Source organism: Penaeus chinensis, chromosome 3 (genome assembly GCF_019202785.1).
Source record: "Penaeus chinensis breed Huanghai No. 1 chromosome 3, ASM1920278v2, whole genome shotgun sequence".
Classification (NCBI taxonomy): domain Eukaryota; kingdom Metazoa; phylum Arthropoda; class Malacostraca; order Decapoda; family Penaeidae; genus Penaeus; species Penaeus chinensis.
This window is the reverse complement of record NC_061821.1, coordinates 2,221,223-2,236,222: the sequence shown is the minus strand read 5'-3', so window position 1 is coordinate 2,236,222 and position 15,000 is coordinate 2,221,223. Positions and strand designations below refer to the sequence as shown.

Genomic DNA, 15,000 nt, shown 5'->3' with positions numbered 1-15,000 from the left:
TGCGTATTTAACTGATGAAAGATGAAATTATCACAAAACATATAATGGCACTCCGGGCATTTGAACGCGCACATATATATTGTATAGTATATATAACACAGCATCTGATTCACCGTAGATAATGAATATATATGGTAATGCTTTTCTAACCAATTACCATAAATGTTTCCGCTGCCTGACCTGCAAATATCTTAGTAAGAAGACTGTTACAAACGGTTTAAAAAAGGTATGCAGAGAGATTGAATGCAAATAAAACAAAACTGAATGACAGGTAATTGCTATAACTTCTTTTTATCATCTTACTGGAATCCGTCACTAGCAGTGTGAATGATCATTTGGATTTCTATCTACCGTCTTTTTTCCTTCTTCTCAATGCCGGTAGTTTAGTTTCTAATGAAAGTAGCTACTAACTTTCTATCATCAAACCTGTTTGTTTGTTTCTTACTTTTTAAACACTGTTGGGCTCGATGTTGATGTAGTAAATTATGTATCAAGATTTCGTATAGAAGAAAGGTGGGTCCAGAATGCATATATAGCAAATCATGCTCTCCTGACATACCTGATGTGAAGCTTGCTTATTTTTATTTATCAAATACACTCCATATTAGGCTTAACAGCACTGTTCCATCAATTAATAATAACTTAATTCCCTGATATTCCTTTCCAGTTGCAAAAGCATTTTCCTCTGCTTTAACTGGATATTTACAGAGCCTTTAGTTTCACCTTTACTACCACCATCTCTACATTCATAATTCTTAATTAATCATTCTGAAGTTTAAAAAAAAAGTCTCCACATCCCTATGATATGACAAAGTAGATCTCCAATACAATATTAAATGCATGACATTCAAACAATAGTCAAATAGTTATCAGAATGTTGTATCATCCACTTGGTATTCCAAAGAACAAAATACTGAGATAATCAAATAAACCTTTATTTACAAATGATGGAAAAAACAGACAGACATAATAAGTCTGAAGTGCAGAAACACAAGGTAAAAGAAACTGTGCCACCCTCTGCACTCCAGCCTTATAAAATCCATGAGGTTCAGCTGGGCAAGGTTGAAAGTTCCTGAATACCTGCAGTTTCTTTATTTGATGTGGAAAAAATAAATTTAAAAAATTAGGAAAATCTTTTCAGTGGGAACCATTTTCTTTGTCTGATCATACATTATGAATATTTGCACTGCAGCTGCATTTTTTTTCTGGATTTATTATTATTACCAAGAAATTTCTATGCTAACAAATAGTTAGCCCTAATATTTTAAATGTCCTACAAAATCAGCCACAAATGAGCAAACTGTGGCAAAGTCGACTCTATAGGGCAAATGTAACAAAAATATTTATTTATACACATATATACAAATTGAACACCAAGATAAAAAAAATTACTCAATACTATATGCATCAATCGCTAAGTTCGTATTTTTATCTGTTTGTGGATCTTATTAGGCACATTAGTTTTCAAAATTTGTGCTTTTCTACATACTGCAACAGATCCTAGTTTTGGCAAAAACAATTACTTATTTCTGTAATTAATAATAAATATTTTTGCATTTGAAAGAAACACATTATTCTTTAAGTAATTACATTTCTTTGCTTGAGCATTCAATTATATAATCAAATCGGTGAAAACAAACAAGGTCTAATAAAATGTAACTCAAAACAACTTCAAAATTATTTAGTAAACATACCAATTCATTCAATCTGAATTTGCTCTTCTATGCATATAATCTTCCTCTGCATTATCCCTAACAATGAATCAACATGATAAAAAATATATATGCTCAATTCATATCATTCACATGTCCATATGTTATATATCAGCATCCAGTCTTGCCGAAAATCAGCACTCACTCAGTATTATACCAGTACTAAAACACTGTAATGTTTTTCAAGCATTCACTTTGCACAAATTTCACCACAGGACCTAGAACATCACATGACTTGTCTTTGCATTGAGTGAATATTTTAATGCTTGACATTAGATGAAGACCTGTTGGTAAACCTCATCATTTAGCCAATCATGTTTTATTTTATAATCTAAACTGGCTTGACATCATGATGGCTGTCATTTATTTTATCTTAATATATTTTATTAATAGGTTCATGTGACCCAATGCAGACTGTATGGTCCACTTGCCACACATCAACTGACACATCCTTTAACGTCTTTTGAGGAATGATGACGCCCAAGAGCTTGTGAAGGACTTACTCTGGCGTTCTTCCTCCACTCTCTGCTTCATAATCAATTCCTGTTCCTGTGCTTGCCTTTGGTTCTCACGAAACGCTGCCAGTGGGTCTTCAAAGTTCCGATAGTAATCAATCACCTCACGTACATCTCCAACCTCAGACTCTGCAATTGCTGTGACAAAATGGGTGAAAAGTTAATCATAGTAATGAAAATGAAGGATTCTATAAAATGAACAATGATCTTTAAATTATTTCACCAGCATCTGAGCTCAAGAATAGAAGACTTACTCCTTAGCATGAACGCTAGCTCTAGAAGTGACTGGTCATTCATATTGCCATCCCAGCGCTTCAACTTGAGCTGGTTTCTAGGTGACGAAACTGCCTCTCCATCCCAGTCAACACAGATCACCTGAAACATTCAAGATACTGTTTTAAAACATCTCTTAACCCAATGCTGCCAGGAAAATGTACTTTTCACTGTGGTAGGCTATTGTTTGTGAAATGTCTTAACACATAGATGAAACCAAGGAGTCAATTAGTAAACCTTATGACCTCACCTGATTTCACCTTTCCTTGAGTTTTTAGGATCCCCCCCCCCCCTTGCTAATGCTATCAATACTGAAGCTGTTAATAGCATAATACATATAATCATTAGAAGATTATTGACATTCATCATATCAATATAAAAGAAAATATTTCCATAAATCAAGGAAAACATAAAGACAAATAATAAACAAAACTCTCAATGGGCATAGCACCCACTTACATGCTATTCCAGTGATAATAGGTTAATAATACTTTACTAAAGACTCATGCTCCCATCAAGAATATCAAAATTTTTCACATTTAACATTTGAACATGATACAAATTGTAAATAGGTTAATCTCCATTTGTTTTAAGTATGGTTAACATTGGGGAAAAAAAAAAAAAACTTCAATTCATTCTATGAATTCCACTACTCTTACATTCATTCTTTGTATCTTCATCTATTTAAACCTGGTTATCTTACATGAATATCTTCCCAGGATTTTCCCAAACTCTACATGGTAAACAACTTCCGAAATTCACAGTGTCTTACCTTGCTTAAGTCTCGATTCAAGCAGTTTAGGTCCTTTATATGTTTGCCATTAACATATCGAGTCGAGTCCTTGAACAGTCGGTACCAAATGTAGCCATTCGGATCTAAGTGGTCGATCAGTGGGAACGCTGTCTGATGTCCAGGATAAAATTGTATAAAATTAATAAAAGCAACAATATATATATATATATATATATAATATATACACACAAAATGATTAGGAAAATTATATAAACCCTATAAATAATTCCCTTCTAGCCTCTGTTAAGTAAATCAGTACTACCTAAAATGAAAAAGAAAAAGATTCGTCATAACAGACCAAAATTAGCTCATAATGGCTCCCACCTTCCCCCTCACCTAAACAATAATATCAATAATCAAACTTACAAAGCCTTGTTCATTGGTGTATATGACAATCTCGAACAGAGGGGGAGCACAATGGTGGAGCAGGAATTCAACACCAGGACGCTTCTTGAACCTCCAACCTGTTTCATACTGCAAAATAAGTACAGGAAATTAAAAATATTAAAAAGCTAATATCAACAAAGGCATGCAGACTTATGTATCTCTAAGAAAATGAAATGAGTGTCATTAGAAATTGCATGCATGTCAGAATAATCAATTTAACTTTCAGTGTCTTGCGTATAAAAAAAAAAGATATTCTAACAAAACCAAATAGAATTTCAGCCTCCTTGTTATTACTGGGCCCCTTACAGTAATTTCTTTGTGTAATTAAATTCAAACAAAGCATATAAAACTATGTTGAGATTGAATACACTGACTGCTCTATAAATTACTCCCTAAAAACATACCATAAAAAACAGAGATCATGTTAAGGCATTCCACATGTAAGAATGATAACAGGCTGTGCCCAAAAGAAAGAAAAATAAGAGAAATAAATCAAAACAAACAATAACAATAATAAAAAATATATATAAACCTAAGAATTAAGAAGAAAGAGCCTGTATGTCCACTTGAACAACCTCATTCACTAACCGTCCATTCTGGGTGCACCAAGATGTCCCGAAGCTCCAGCACCAGGGTATACGGAGGCTGGATGTAAGGTTCCTTCAAAGGTTCTGGAAGTAACTTTTCACGCGATGGTTCCTGGATCATTTTGTTCATGTCGTTCATTGCACGCCAAGTTCGCATGACATACTGCTGAACAACTGGCATGTCTGAAAACTCATCTCGTATTGGCTTCCCTTCAACATCTACACTTGGCGCACCTGGAAGACACAAGCAGGAAGAATACTTTATGAAGAATCTTTACAGTAAATATACTTAATAACCCTTCAACAAATTGTCATACAAGAAGCACTGGCTCAGCCAGAAATTATTCATCTACAAAGACCTCCATTTCACTTTTATGATTTTTTCTTATTCTGATAAGATTTTCACTTATCCTGAGGTCACCCTTTTGCTATCTTATATTCAATCAGTTAGTAACCCAAGAATAGTATCAGGAACCAGAAAAATTGCTTAAAACTTGTTATATACTGCAGGTATCCATCTGCATACTGTTTTACCTATAAGACAATCTGTTATTGTTTTCCATTGCAAATGATATATAAATTGGTAACTATTTACAAAGTAACTGCACCCCTCTGATAGTAAGTCCCTATTACTCCAGCCACTCCTGCAAACTCTACAAACATCTCTGTATGAAGCAAATACCGGTAATAAGTTTTACACCACCATCCAATTTTGTAATTAGTATTCCTTCTTTCAGTAATTAACGCTGTAATATGCGTGAATCTCGTTCTTTTCCATCACAAATTATATAAATGAAAAAATTGGTAATGTTTAAAAAGATGTTCCCAACCATCCCTGGGAAATCCACAAACATTGCTTCTCCCCCAGACCCCCATCCAATTGCCGTGGACTTGGTCTGTGTGGCATTTGTAGTTTTTCTCTTTAATTATTATAGTGTCATTACATTTTCCTGTAAATGTATACCGAAGTATTACTTGTAGCACAATTCTTATTTTGTACATTACAGGAAAATTTTACCTTGTACTACATATCTGAGGAAAACTAAAACTATACCCAAATACCTTCCACACTCAGGGGCTTTACTCCCAGACCCCACCCGATCTCCTTTTTTCCCTATTGGGGACTTGCTCTCTGTGTGGCATTAGTCACGATCTAATTTCTTCATTTATGACATTATTCTCTGGCTGTGCAGATTATTTCATGTAACACTAAGCATATTTTCCCCCTTTATTTATTATATTGTCATTATATTTTCTTAAATATGTATACTAAAGTATAAGAATTTTTTTTGCAAATCAACTATCAATATTCTTTGAATCCAATCCCCTTATTTCTGAAATGCAGCATGGGCTTAGAAGTAAGCTATCCACTGAAACATCATTATTAAAAATCATAAATAAAATTTATGAAAAATAGGCAAGATTCAAATAAATCTACTCTCACTGTCTGATCTATCATAAGCATTTCACAGTGTTAGCCATGAAATCCTGTTTAACAAAATGAAAAATCATGGTAATGACAACTATTGGTTCAGAAGTTATCTACCACAAGAGTGCAGTCAGTCAAAATTCATATTAATATTAATATGTCATCTAAGAAACCAGTCTCTTTCAGTGCCCCAAAAGCCTCAATTTCAGGCCTGATTATATTCACTATCTACATTAACGACCAATCAACCAATGCAAACAACTGTCTCCTTGTTCAATATGAAGATGACTAAGTTTCTTTATGCCACCCCTGTAAGCAATTTAAATGAATTGATAAGAAATACTCAACAGACTGTTACAGAAGCAAAGATGTATTTTAACGACAATGGCCTCAAACTAAAACTTGATAAAACTCATGCATCTTTATAGCCAAAATCCCCACAAACACAATCGTATAATTTGAAGACTATCAACTTAAACCAACCATTTCAGTGAAAAATCTAGAAGTACACAGAGATACATGTCTTTTGAAACCGCAGACATTTACAAAAAAGTAATGGGCACACCTAAATCAAATAAAAAACAAAATTCCCACTGTGATGAGAATTTCTGTTGTTTACTCAACATCATAAACTACTATTCCAACGTATGGGGCTCAACCATCAAAATTCAAAATACAAAAAGCAAAATAAACTACAAAACTTTGCCGCAAGAGTGACAATAGGCAATGTAAATACACATGACCACACAAGCCCCCGTTTAAATAAATTGAAATGGAGAAAAGTTGAATAAAAAAAAATTTAATAAAAATATCAATTTGACATAATGTCATAGAGGGTGACTATCCTCATTAGGTAATGCCTCTACAAACAATTGGTAACAAAACTGGCATTCAAACAAGACATTAACTCTCTGCATGTCAAAAGTATGTACATTGTAATAGATTCATGGCAATCGCAAATACAAGGACCCAAGATCTGGAACAACCTACCAGTTAATATTAGAAACATCTCTAACCAGATTACTTTCAAAAGGAATTTAAAGGAGCATCTTCTAATTCATCAATGACATCAGGCATTTAAATGCAAAGCCAAACCATGTACCTCTACTTCTAATGATGTGACCATCTCATTTCATTTTATTATATTTTATAACTCCCCTACTAATGTACTGAATATTCTACTTATTCTGTATTACTGTACAATGTCACTATCTACGTAAAAACAGGAACCCTTGTAATTCATGGAAGAAAGTTTTTTAATTTTGATTTGACTTCGACTTTGTATTCTTGGTAAATTTCCAGTTTCATCCAACTTCCGACTTTCGAAACGATTCTTTTTGGAGGCTTTCCCTTCGGGCTCTCTCACACCTGCCCGTCTAATAACTTCATTATTTCTGATTTGCGACAGAAGTAAATTGAAGATAAGTTTCTTAGATTGATTTGCTCTATTGTTTGCATATATTTACATTATAAAAGATGGCTAGAAGAAACTGAACGCTTACCGTATTATCATCACTTTGCAAACGAAATACCATAGATGAAAAGCATATTACTTCTGTCCAATACAGACAAAATTTACCTTGTACTGTATGGCTGCGGCAAACTGAAACTACAAAGCATGTATTTCTATCCTGGATAATTACTCAGTATTTGTTAACAATCCCAGAACCAGGGTATCATGAGAATCCGAAATCCAAACCAAACCTTTCGTACCTCCTACTTATACCCTAGAGAGGGGGGTAAGCCCCCTTTGCCCCTCCTTTATTAGCATTTCGTCCTAAATAACAGAAACATTAAGAACTCTGGCTGTGTATAGGTGTTGTGGACCTAGTCTCTGAACGGTGATATACAGTGGATATTTTTGTTATTTTGCTGTAAATATGAGGTTGATGCAGCTGTTGTTAATTATGCTATTTTTTATGTTCTATGAGTGTTCACTTCCATCACTCTTTGTGCGTCACTCTTGTTGACATTAACCAAGTACTCAAATCAATTTCTCAACACAAGTCTTTAGCTATACTAAACAGAAGAGGAAAATTGTGCAACTGTGCAAGGGGAAAACTAACATGAATAGCCATGACTAATCAAGCCTGGGCGTGACACTGGACACAGCCTCTCGCCTAACAAATCAGTGCCGCTGACCAGCTTCACCCAAAGGGAAGCAACCAAGACAAGAAAAGACATAAAACCGAGGAAAGAAAGACGTGAAACCCGGGCAGCCTCCTCACCCCATGTCCAGAGCAGCACCCCCCCCATGCCCGTCATCATCACCCCGAAGGAGATGAAGGTCAGGCTCCGGAGTCTCTTGGCCTTCTCGTTCTTCTCCTTCTCGTTCTCTGGGTCTCCCTCCTCGGCCTTCTCCTTGCCCTGATCTGGCTGCACTTTGGCCGCCAGGAGTTCGTCTGCAAGGCCCAGGGGCTTCTCCGGCTCGGCCTTCTGCGTCGAGTACCGGCACAAGGAGACCCATTTCGACCCGTTTCTCACTAGGAAAGCACTTCTACACTGTCTATGGGCCACGTGGCATAAAGTTCTGTGCGGGACATGGCTTTTGTGCACCGAAAACACGGGGTTTGTGAGCAGGACCCGCACGCAGCGCCAGGTTGCCATGTTGAACGCCGAAGGAAACGCGTCGCGGAGGAAGAGCGAGGTGCGCCGGACTCCCTCCTTATTTCTCTGACTTTGGGACCTCTCTGGTCGTCCTCGGGTGCGATTTATTCCCTTAGGCGCCGTGCGAGTATGTCTTCCGTACTGCCATTTCGCAAATCAGTCGCCACGTATTAAGGGCAAAGAGAAAAATTGCATTTAATCGCGGCACGGCAATGTTTCGTTTGCAAAACCCGTGTCTTTGAGAAATAAATCCGTGTTGCTGTGCGTCTCTGCAGAAGGTTGCAAGCTAAGATAGACTTGAAATATTTAAAACAACATAATTTACAATCGCTTAACCACATATAACAGAAAAAACCGAGGTTGTAAAAAGATATTAAAACATGGTTATTGTGTAAGTTTGTTTTCATCGTCTGCATTTGGTCGCTTACAACAGCAAACGTCACGGCAGTCGGGTAAGTTTACGAAATAGTTCTTTTTATTTCATATATTGCTAATATATAATGATATGTATTCCTAATTTATAATAATATACCATTTTGCTTGCACTGTTGGGCAATGTTGATCGTTGTTACCGATAGCAAATGGGTTTTTGCCTCGATAATAATTTTTTCAAGTTTTATCAGATTCACTTGAAAATTGCTAGTACTGAAGTTGTAAATAGTTTAGTATTTATTTATATATTTACATTAAGTAAAGACACGTGGTAATAAGTGAGTCACTAGATGAATCAGGAAGATAATAATTCATCCATTGTATATGTATATATATATATTTTTTTTTTTTTTTTTTTTGTGTGTGTGTGTGTCTGTGTGTGTACATATATAAGCGCACACACACACACACACACACACACACACACACACACACACACACACACACACACACACACACACACACACACACACACACACACACACACACACAGACACACACACATACACACACACATACACACACACATACACACACACACACACACACACACACACACACACACACACACACACACACACACACACACACACACACACACACACACACACACACACACACACACACACACAGACACACACACACACAGACACACACACACACAGACACACACACACACACACACACACACACACACACACACACACACACACACACACACACACACACACACACACACACACACACACACACACATATATGATAATGTTGATGATAACACGGGAGGTAGGTGTGTGTGTGTGTGTGTGTGTGTGTGTGTGTGTGTGTGTGTGTGTGTGTGTGTGTGTGTGTGTGTGTTTGTTTGTGTGTGTGTGTTTGTGTGTGTGTAGAGAATCTATGTTTATATATATATCCATCATTCCATCCCTCCCTCCTTCCCCCTCCCTCCCTCCTTCCATTCATTCATTCATTCATTCATTCATTTATTCATTCATTCATTCATTCATCCATTCATTTATTCATTCATTCATCCATTAATTCATTAATTAATTAATTAATTAATTCATTCATTCATTCATTCATCCATCCATCCATCCCTCTCCCTCTCCCTCTCCATTTGTCCCTCCCTCCATCCCCCCCATCCTGTATCTCTCCCTCCCCTCCCCCTCCTACCCACCTCCCCCTCCCTCTCCCTCTCTCCCTCTGCCTCTCCCTCCTTCCCTCCCTCCCTCCCTCCCTCCCTCCCTCCCTCCCTCCCTCCCTCCCTCCCTCCCTCCCTCCCTCCCTCCCTCCCTCCCTCCCTCCCTCGCTCCCTCGCTCCCTCCCTCCCTCCCTCCCTCCCTCCCTCGCTCCCTCCCTCCCTCCCTCCCTCCCTCCCTCCCTCCCTCCCTCCCTCCCTCCCTCCCTCCCTCCCTCCCTCCCTCCCTCCCTCCCCTCTATTGAGAGGTTATTTGGCAGGACCACCCTTGCACGCTAACACTTCTGCCACGGCGGCGGCTTCCCCTACGACACCTGCGTTTGACTCCCCCTCCCCTTTCCACCCTCCCTCTATCCCTCTCCCCCTCCCAGCCTCCCTCTCTTCCTCTGCCTCTCCCTCTCCCTCTCCCTCCTTCCCTCCCTCTCTTCCTCTGCCTCTCCCTCCTTCCTTCCTTCCCTCCCTCCCTCCCTCCCTCCCTCCCTCCCTCCCTCCCTCCCTCCCTCCCTCCCTCCCTCCCTCCCTCCCTCCCTCCCTCCCTCTCCCTCTCCCTCCTTCCCTCCCTCTCCCCCTCCCTCTCCCTCTCCCTCTCCCTCTGCCCCTCCCCCTCTCCCTCCCTGTATCCCTTTCCCTCCCTCTATCCATCACCCTCCCTCCCTCCCCCTCCATCCCTGTATCCCCTTCCCCTCCCTCTATCCCCCACGCATATTCACCCACGCATATCACCTCTTCCCCAGGACAGGATGGGGAAGACGTGCGGCATCATCATCGTCGGCGACGAGATCCTGAAGGGGCAGACGGCAGATACCAATTCGTTTTTCCTGTGCCGCCGCCTCTTTGCTTTGGGCGTCAAGGTGTCTCGCATAACCGTGATTCCCGATCTGATGGAGGATATTGCGGAGGAGGTGAGACTGGCTTTGCATTTGTTTGGTTTTAGGCTGCCTTCTCTCTTTCTTTCTCTTCTCTCACTTTTCGCGTCTCTCTGTCTGTCTCTCTTTCATAGCTCTTTTTCTCTCATTCTTATCTTTCTTTCTTACTTTTTTTGTTTCTTTGTTTATCTCTCTCTCTCTCTCTCTCTCTCTCTCTCTCTCTCTCTCTCTCTCTCTCTCTCTCTCTCTCTCTCTCTCTCTCTCTCTCTCTCTCTCTCTCTCTCTCTTGTATTCCATGCGTCATTATTTTCGTATCTTCCTTGTCTTTTGTTTTGAATATTCTTTTCTCTCCCGTCTCCTTCGATCCAAGGTGTCGAAATTCTCCAAGAAATTCGACATCGTTATCACCTCCGGCGGCGTCGGCCCGACTCACGACGACGTAACCTACGACGGCGTTGCACAGGCCTTCGGGCAAGGGTTGACGTACAACGAGGAAATCGCAGACGTCATACGCCAGTACCTGCCTGAAGGAGAGGCTGCGAAACCATCCCATCCGGCCTTCAAGATGGCGAACATTCCTGAAGGTTGGTTTGCGTCTCGGTCACGTAGGCTTATGCTGTATTGTTTTACTTGTCTCTTTTTCTTCTCTCTTTCTCTTTCTCTATATCTTTATCTTTATCTTACCCTTTCTCTCTCTCTCTCTCTTTATCTTTATCTTACCCTCTCTCTCTCTCTCTCTCTCTCTCTCTCTCTCTCTCTCTCTCTCTCTCTCTCTCTCTCTCTCTCTCTCTCTCTCTTTCTCTCTTTCTCTCTTTCTCTCTTTCTCTCTTTCTCTCTTTCTCTCTTTCTCTCTTTCTCTCTCTCTCTTTCTCTCTTTCTCTCTTTCTCTCTTTCTCTCTCTCTCTCTCTCTCTCTCTCTCTCTCTCTCTCTCTCTCTCTCTCTCTCTCTCTCTCTCTCTCTCTCTCTCTCTCTCTCTCTCTCTCTCTCTCTTTCTCTTTCTCTCTCTCTTTCTCTTTCTCTTTCTCTTTCTCTCTCTTTCTCTCTCTCTCTCTCTCTCTCTCTCTCTCTCTCTCTCTCTCTCTCTCTCTCTCTCTCTCTCTCTCTCTCTCTCTCCCCCTCTCCCTCTCCCTCTCCCTCTTCCTCAGTCTCCACGCGGCTTTCTTGGCAACATTCAGGGTATCATTGACTTCCACACCCAGGAAGGTGATGGATGACTGGAGTGGCAGATCTCTCCCTTCCAACAGAACGGTGGGAATAAGTGAATCGGGGATGCGCTGACGTCGAGACACAATAATTAGCTGTGTTTTATCTAGGGCTAAATCGACTTGCCAGCGTCTGCCCCATGAGGCGATGGTTTAAAGAATTTGGTTCATATGTGCGACCGTAGCATGATGATCGCCACTGTCACAGAGGAAAGTAAAGGTGCAGTCATCAACATAGGCATGTGCCTCTGGGACAAGGCGAAGCAGGTCATTAAAAGATGTTCCAGAGGTTTACTGCTACTCTAAGGGATCTACCTCTCAGGCAATCTGTTTGTGCGAAAACCGAATTGCTTGTTGCTGAGTAGATGCTGAGAGATAAGGAATGGTGTAATTTCGTCGGCTATGATGGATTCAAAGATCTTGCCAAGAACTGAGAAGAGGGAGATGGATCGGTAGTTCTAGGGATCGGTGTCTCGTGCGTTTTTTGTGAATGGCCACCACACTTGCTTCCTTCCAGGGGAATTGCCACTCTCCAGAGGTTAGACATCTCTGGAAAATACTGGCAAGATGTGCAGCCAGGTGTGATGCATATTTTTTAAGGACGTGGGGGCTGATGTTATCAGGGCCCAGGGCATTCTTAGGGTCAACTTCTAATAATTTTCGCATAACCTCCTCTGTTGTCATATTAAAAGTATCCAGACTCGCATTAGTGAGTACAGGTACATTTGGTGGAAGGTGCTTGGGGTCAGGCACTGTCATTTGGCGGTATGCTGTCATCAAGAGCAAAGCCCTGTTGCTGTTTAAGGTGCTCCACTAAGACTTGCTACCCACAGACTGGCCACTGAGCTTAATTTTCCGGTCTACATGCCATCGTTACTGAGCCCTCCTCTGTACCTGGCTCATAGTTGCACAGCTCCGTCGGTAAAGCTGCTTGTTGGCTAAAGTCGGGCGTCTAATGTAACACCTCCAAGTACGATTCTTTTCATCAGCAGCTACTCTGCAGTGGTAACTGCTGGTCGCGAGGTTCGATTGTGTGGGAATGACAAGGAACATAGTTTTTTGGAGGTTGAGAAGGGTTTTTGTGAATGCATGAATTTGTTCATCCACATCACCAATGAGGATAGAGGGCCAAGGCGCGTGTTGTAGAGCATCACAGAAGCCTTCCCAGTCTGCACTCCCTCATAACTAGTTGGTGCGTGTCAGTGGACTATTCATCCTTGCACAGCTGTTAATCACACTCAGGACTGTGAAGTGGCCTAATGAGCCCGCGGTACTGAGGGAGGTTATAAGAGCTTCTGGCAGATCACTGATGACAGGATTCGAAGGAAGAGCCAGAAATGTGTGTGGGAAAGTCCACGTGATTTGTTAATCCAAACACTGCCAGTAGCTCTTCGATGGATTTGTAATTAGGTGCTGATTCATATCAGCTCCAATAACGACATAATCACAAGAGTGCTATCGCAGTAGCTCATCCATGTGGGCCTGCAGAAAGTCAGCGGGATCACTTCCTTGCCAATGTGGACGCTAGCAAACACATTGCAAGATTGAGCTTTGGTGCTGGGTCCATACCTTAAAAAACATCATCTCTAGGTGATCTGGGAGAGGGACATCTATTAAGGAGATGGATAGACTCTTGTGGAAGCAGACTGCGACACCACCAAAGGTCCCACGCTTCCTGTCACGTCGATACCACCTTGTGTACCCACATATCTGGCCAAAATTGTCCGGCATAGATTTATTTAGGAAAGTGTCCACACATGCAATAACATCAGAAGTGTGTGAGCTCACATGGTTGTAAATAAGATCACCTATGTTGGTCTGAGATTTGCGGAAATTATGGTAATTTGGTCATTTTGTCTACCATTTGTCTAAGGGCCTAAGTGGTTGACTTAAGGCAATTGATAATTTGCTTGTGTCTGGCTGGGGTGAAGCAGGAAGGCTGTGGTGTACTGGCCATTTGGCCTGGTACTGTAGCCCAACTACCACTATATAGATGAGGAAGCACAGGAGTAAAAATCGGATTGTCTGAGCAAGAAGTGCGTTGTTGTTTTGCCTGTTTAGTCGAGATTCTCTGGAAGAATGATTCTTGCCTCTTCTCTATGCGTGTGCGACACTCTTGGGCAGTATGTCCAGGGCGCAGACAGTAACTACACTTGTTCCTCTAGTATCTGCGTGACCCTTGCGTTTGCACTGACGGCAGTACTCCCCGACTCGTTGGCGAGGTGAGGGAACAAAATTACCTTGAGAAGGTTTCAGTGACTGGGTGTGTTTTCTATGTTTAGCTCGTTCCTCTGAGTCCCTGTTATGTCTTGGTGATCGAGTGAAGGGTTGATCCCAGTTGATGGGGATTCAAGCAGTCAGGGGCTGATGTGTGTGGTTAGGGTTAGGCGAGACTTCAGTGGGGATGGACCGCAGTAAGCGAGGTTTCCCTGATGTCCACCAGGATACTGTGCTACTATTAGCAGTAATGAGTCTGCTCCACTCTTCGTCAAATTTGTGTGCCCTAGCAGTAGTAGTGATAGTTCTTACATCTTCAAGACTTGACCTCGTAGCAGATATGTTGTCCAGTACAGTGACAACAGCATCCCTCTTCTCAGCCAGAGTTTGAAATGTAAGATGCTTTTCTTCCTGGCCAGTTCTACACTCAGCTTCCGAATAATATGAACGAGATCTTTGGACTCACGCTGAAGAAGTGCTCGCTGCCATCATTTGATATGGCGAGGTTTACATCTGTGGAGCGTCTGAGGCAGTGTTCTGATAGACCCCGGGATGAGGGATCCCTAAGGCCAAACGCAAAGTGCCCACTTCGCGGCAGTCAGACAGTCTTTGAGCCAAGACAAGTGCTGTGGGAGAAATTAGGGTAGTCAGCAGAGGAGCAGGTAACAGGTCTGATGACGCTAGTCTTTCCGCAGACAGCACACCAGTTTCCTGGATCGTAACCAGGGCGAGGGGGTCGAGGAATAAGTTGATGGCAATTCACGTCCTCTGGCATAAATAC

General features: G+C 41.1%; 2 protein-coding genes across 4 annotated transcripts in view; one reads left to right on the top strand and one right to left on the bottom strand.

The window, feature by feature from the left end:
- Positions 1 to 919: 919 nt before the first annotated feature.
- LOC125040170 (mitochondrial import inner membrane translocase subunit TIM50-C-like) lies at positions 920 to 8,310 on the bottom strand. The gene is made up of 6 exons (XM_047634711.1): positions 7,925 to 8,310; positions 4,269 to 4,501; positions 3,660 to 3,767; positions 3,273 to 3,404; positions 2,482 to 2,602; positions 920 to 2,365 (listed from the first exon to the last, which is right to left on the bottom strand). Exons 1-6 carry the CDS (start codon positions 8,301 to 8,303, stop codon positions 2,166 to 2,168), a joined length of 1,173 nt encoding a protein of 390 aa, XP_047490667.1. The 5' UTR covers positions 8,304 to 8,310; the 3' UTR covers positions 920 to 2,165.
- A 307-nt stretch (positions 8,311 to 8,617) lies between these two features.
- LOC125040159 (FAD synthase-like) overlaps positions 8,618 to 15,000 on the top strand; it is a 19,022-nt gene continuing 12,639 nt past the window's right edge. For 2 of the 3 annotated variants that reach the window (XM_047634689.1, XM_047634680.1), the window contains exons 1-3: positions 8,618 to 8,755; positions 10,668 to 10,835; positions 11,170 to 11,383. In XM_047634689.1, the coding sequence (XP_047490645.1) occupies positions 10,674 to 10,835; positions 11,170 to 11,383 (376 nt within the window). In that variant the 5' untranslated portion in view covers positions 8,618 to 8,755; positions 10,668 to 10,673. The remainder of the gene's footprint in view (positions 8,756 to 10,667; positions 10,836 to 11,169; positions 11,384 to 15,000) is intronic. The other variant, XM_047634699.1, reaches the window with a different exon arrangement.

Bases quoted from the DNA above. Each gene is read 5' to 3' on its own strand.
- LOC125040170 (XM_047634711.1), bottom strand. From the start codon at position 8,303: ATGGCAACCTGGCGCTGCGTGCGGGTCCTGCTCACAAACCCCGTGTTT. The intron at 3,405-3,659 runs GTAAGTTTGATT...CCTGGACATCAG, and splicing joins ACACCAATGAACAAGGCTTT to ACAGCGTTCCCACTGATCGA. The intron at 2,603-3,272 runs GTAAGACACTGT...TGAATGTTTCAG, and splicing joins TGAATCGAGACTTAAGCAAG to GTGATCTGTGTTGACTGGGA.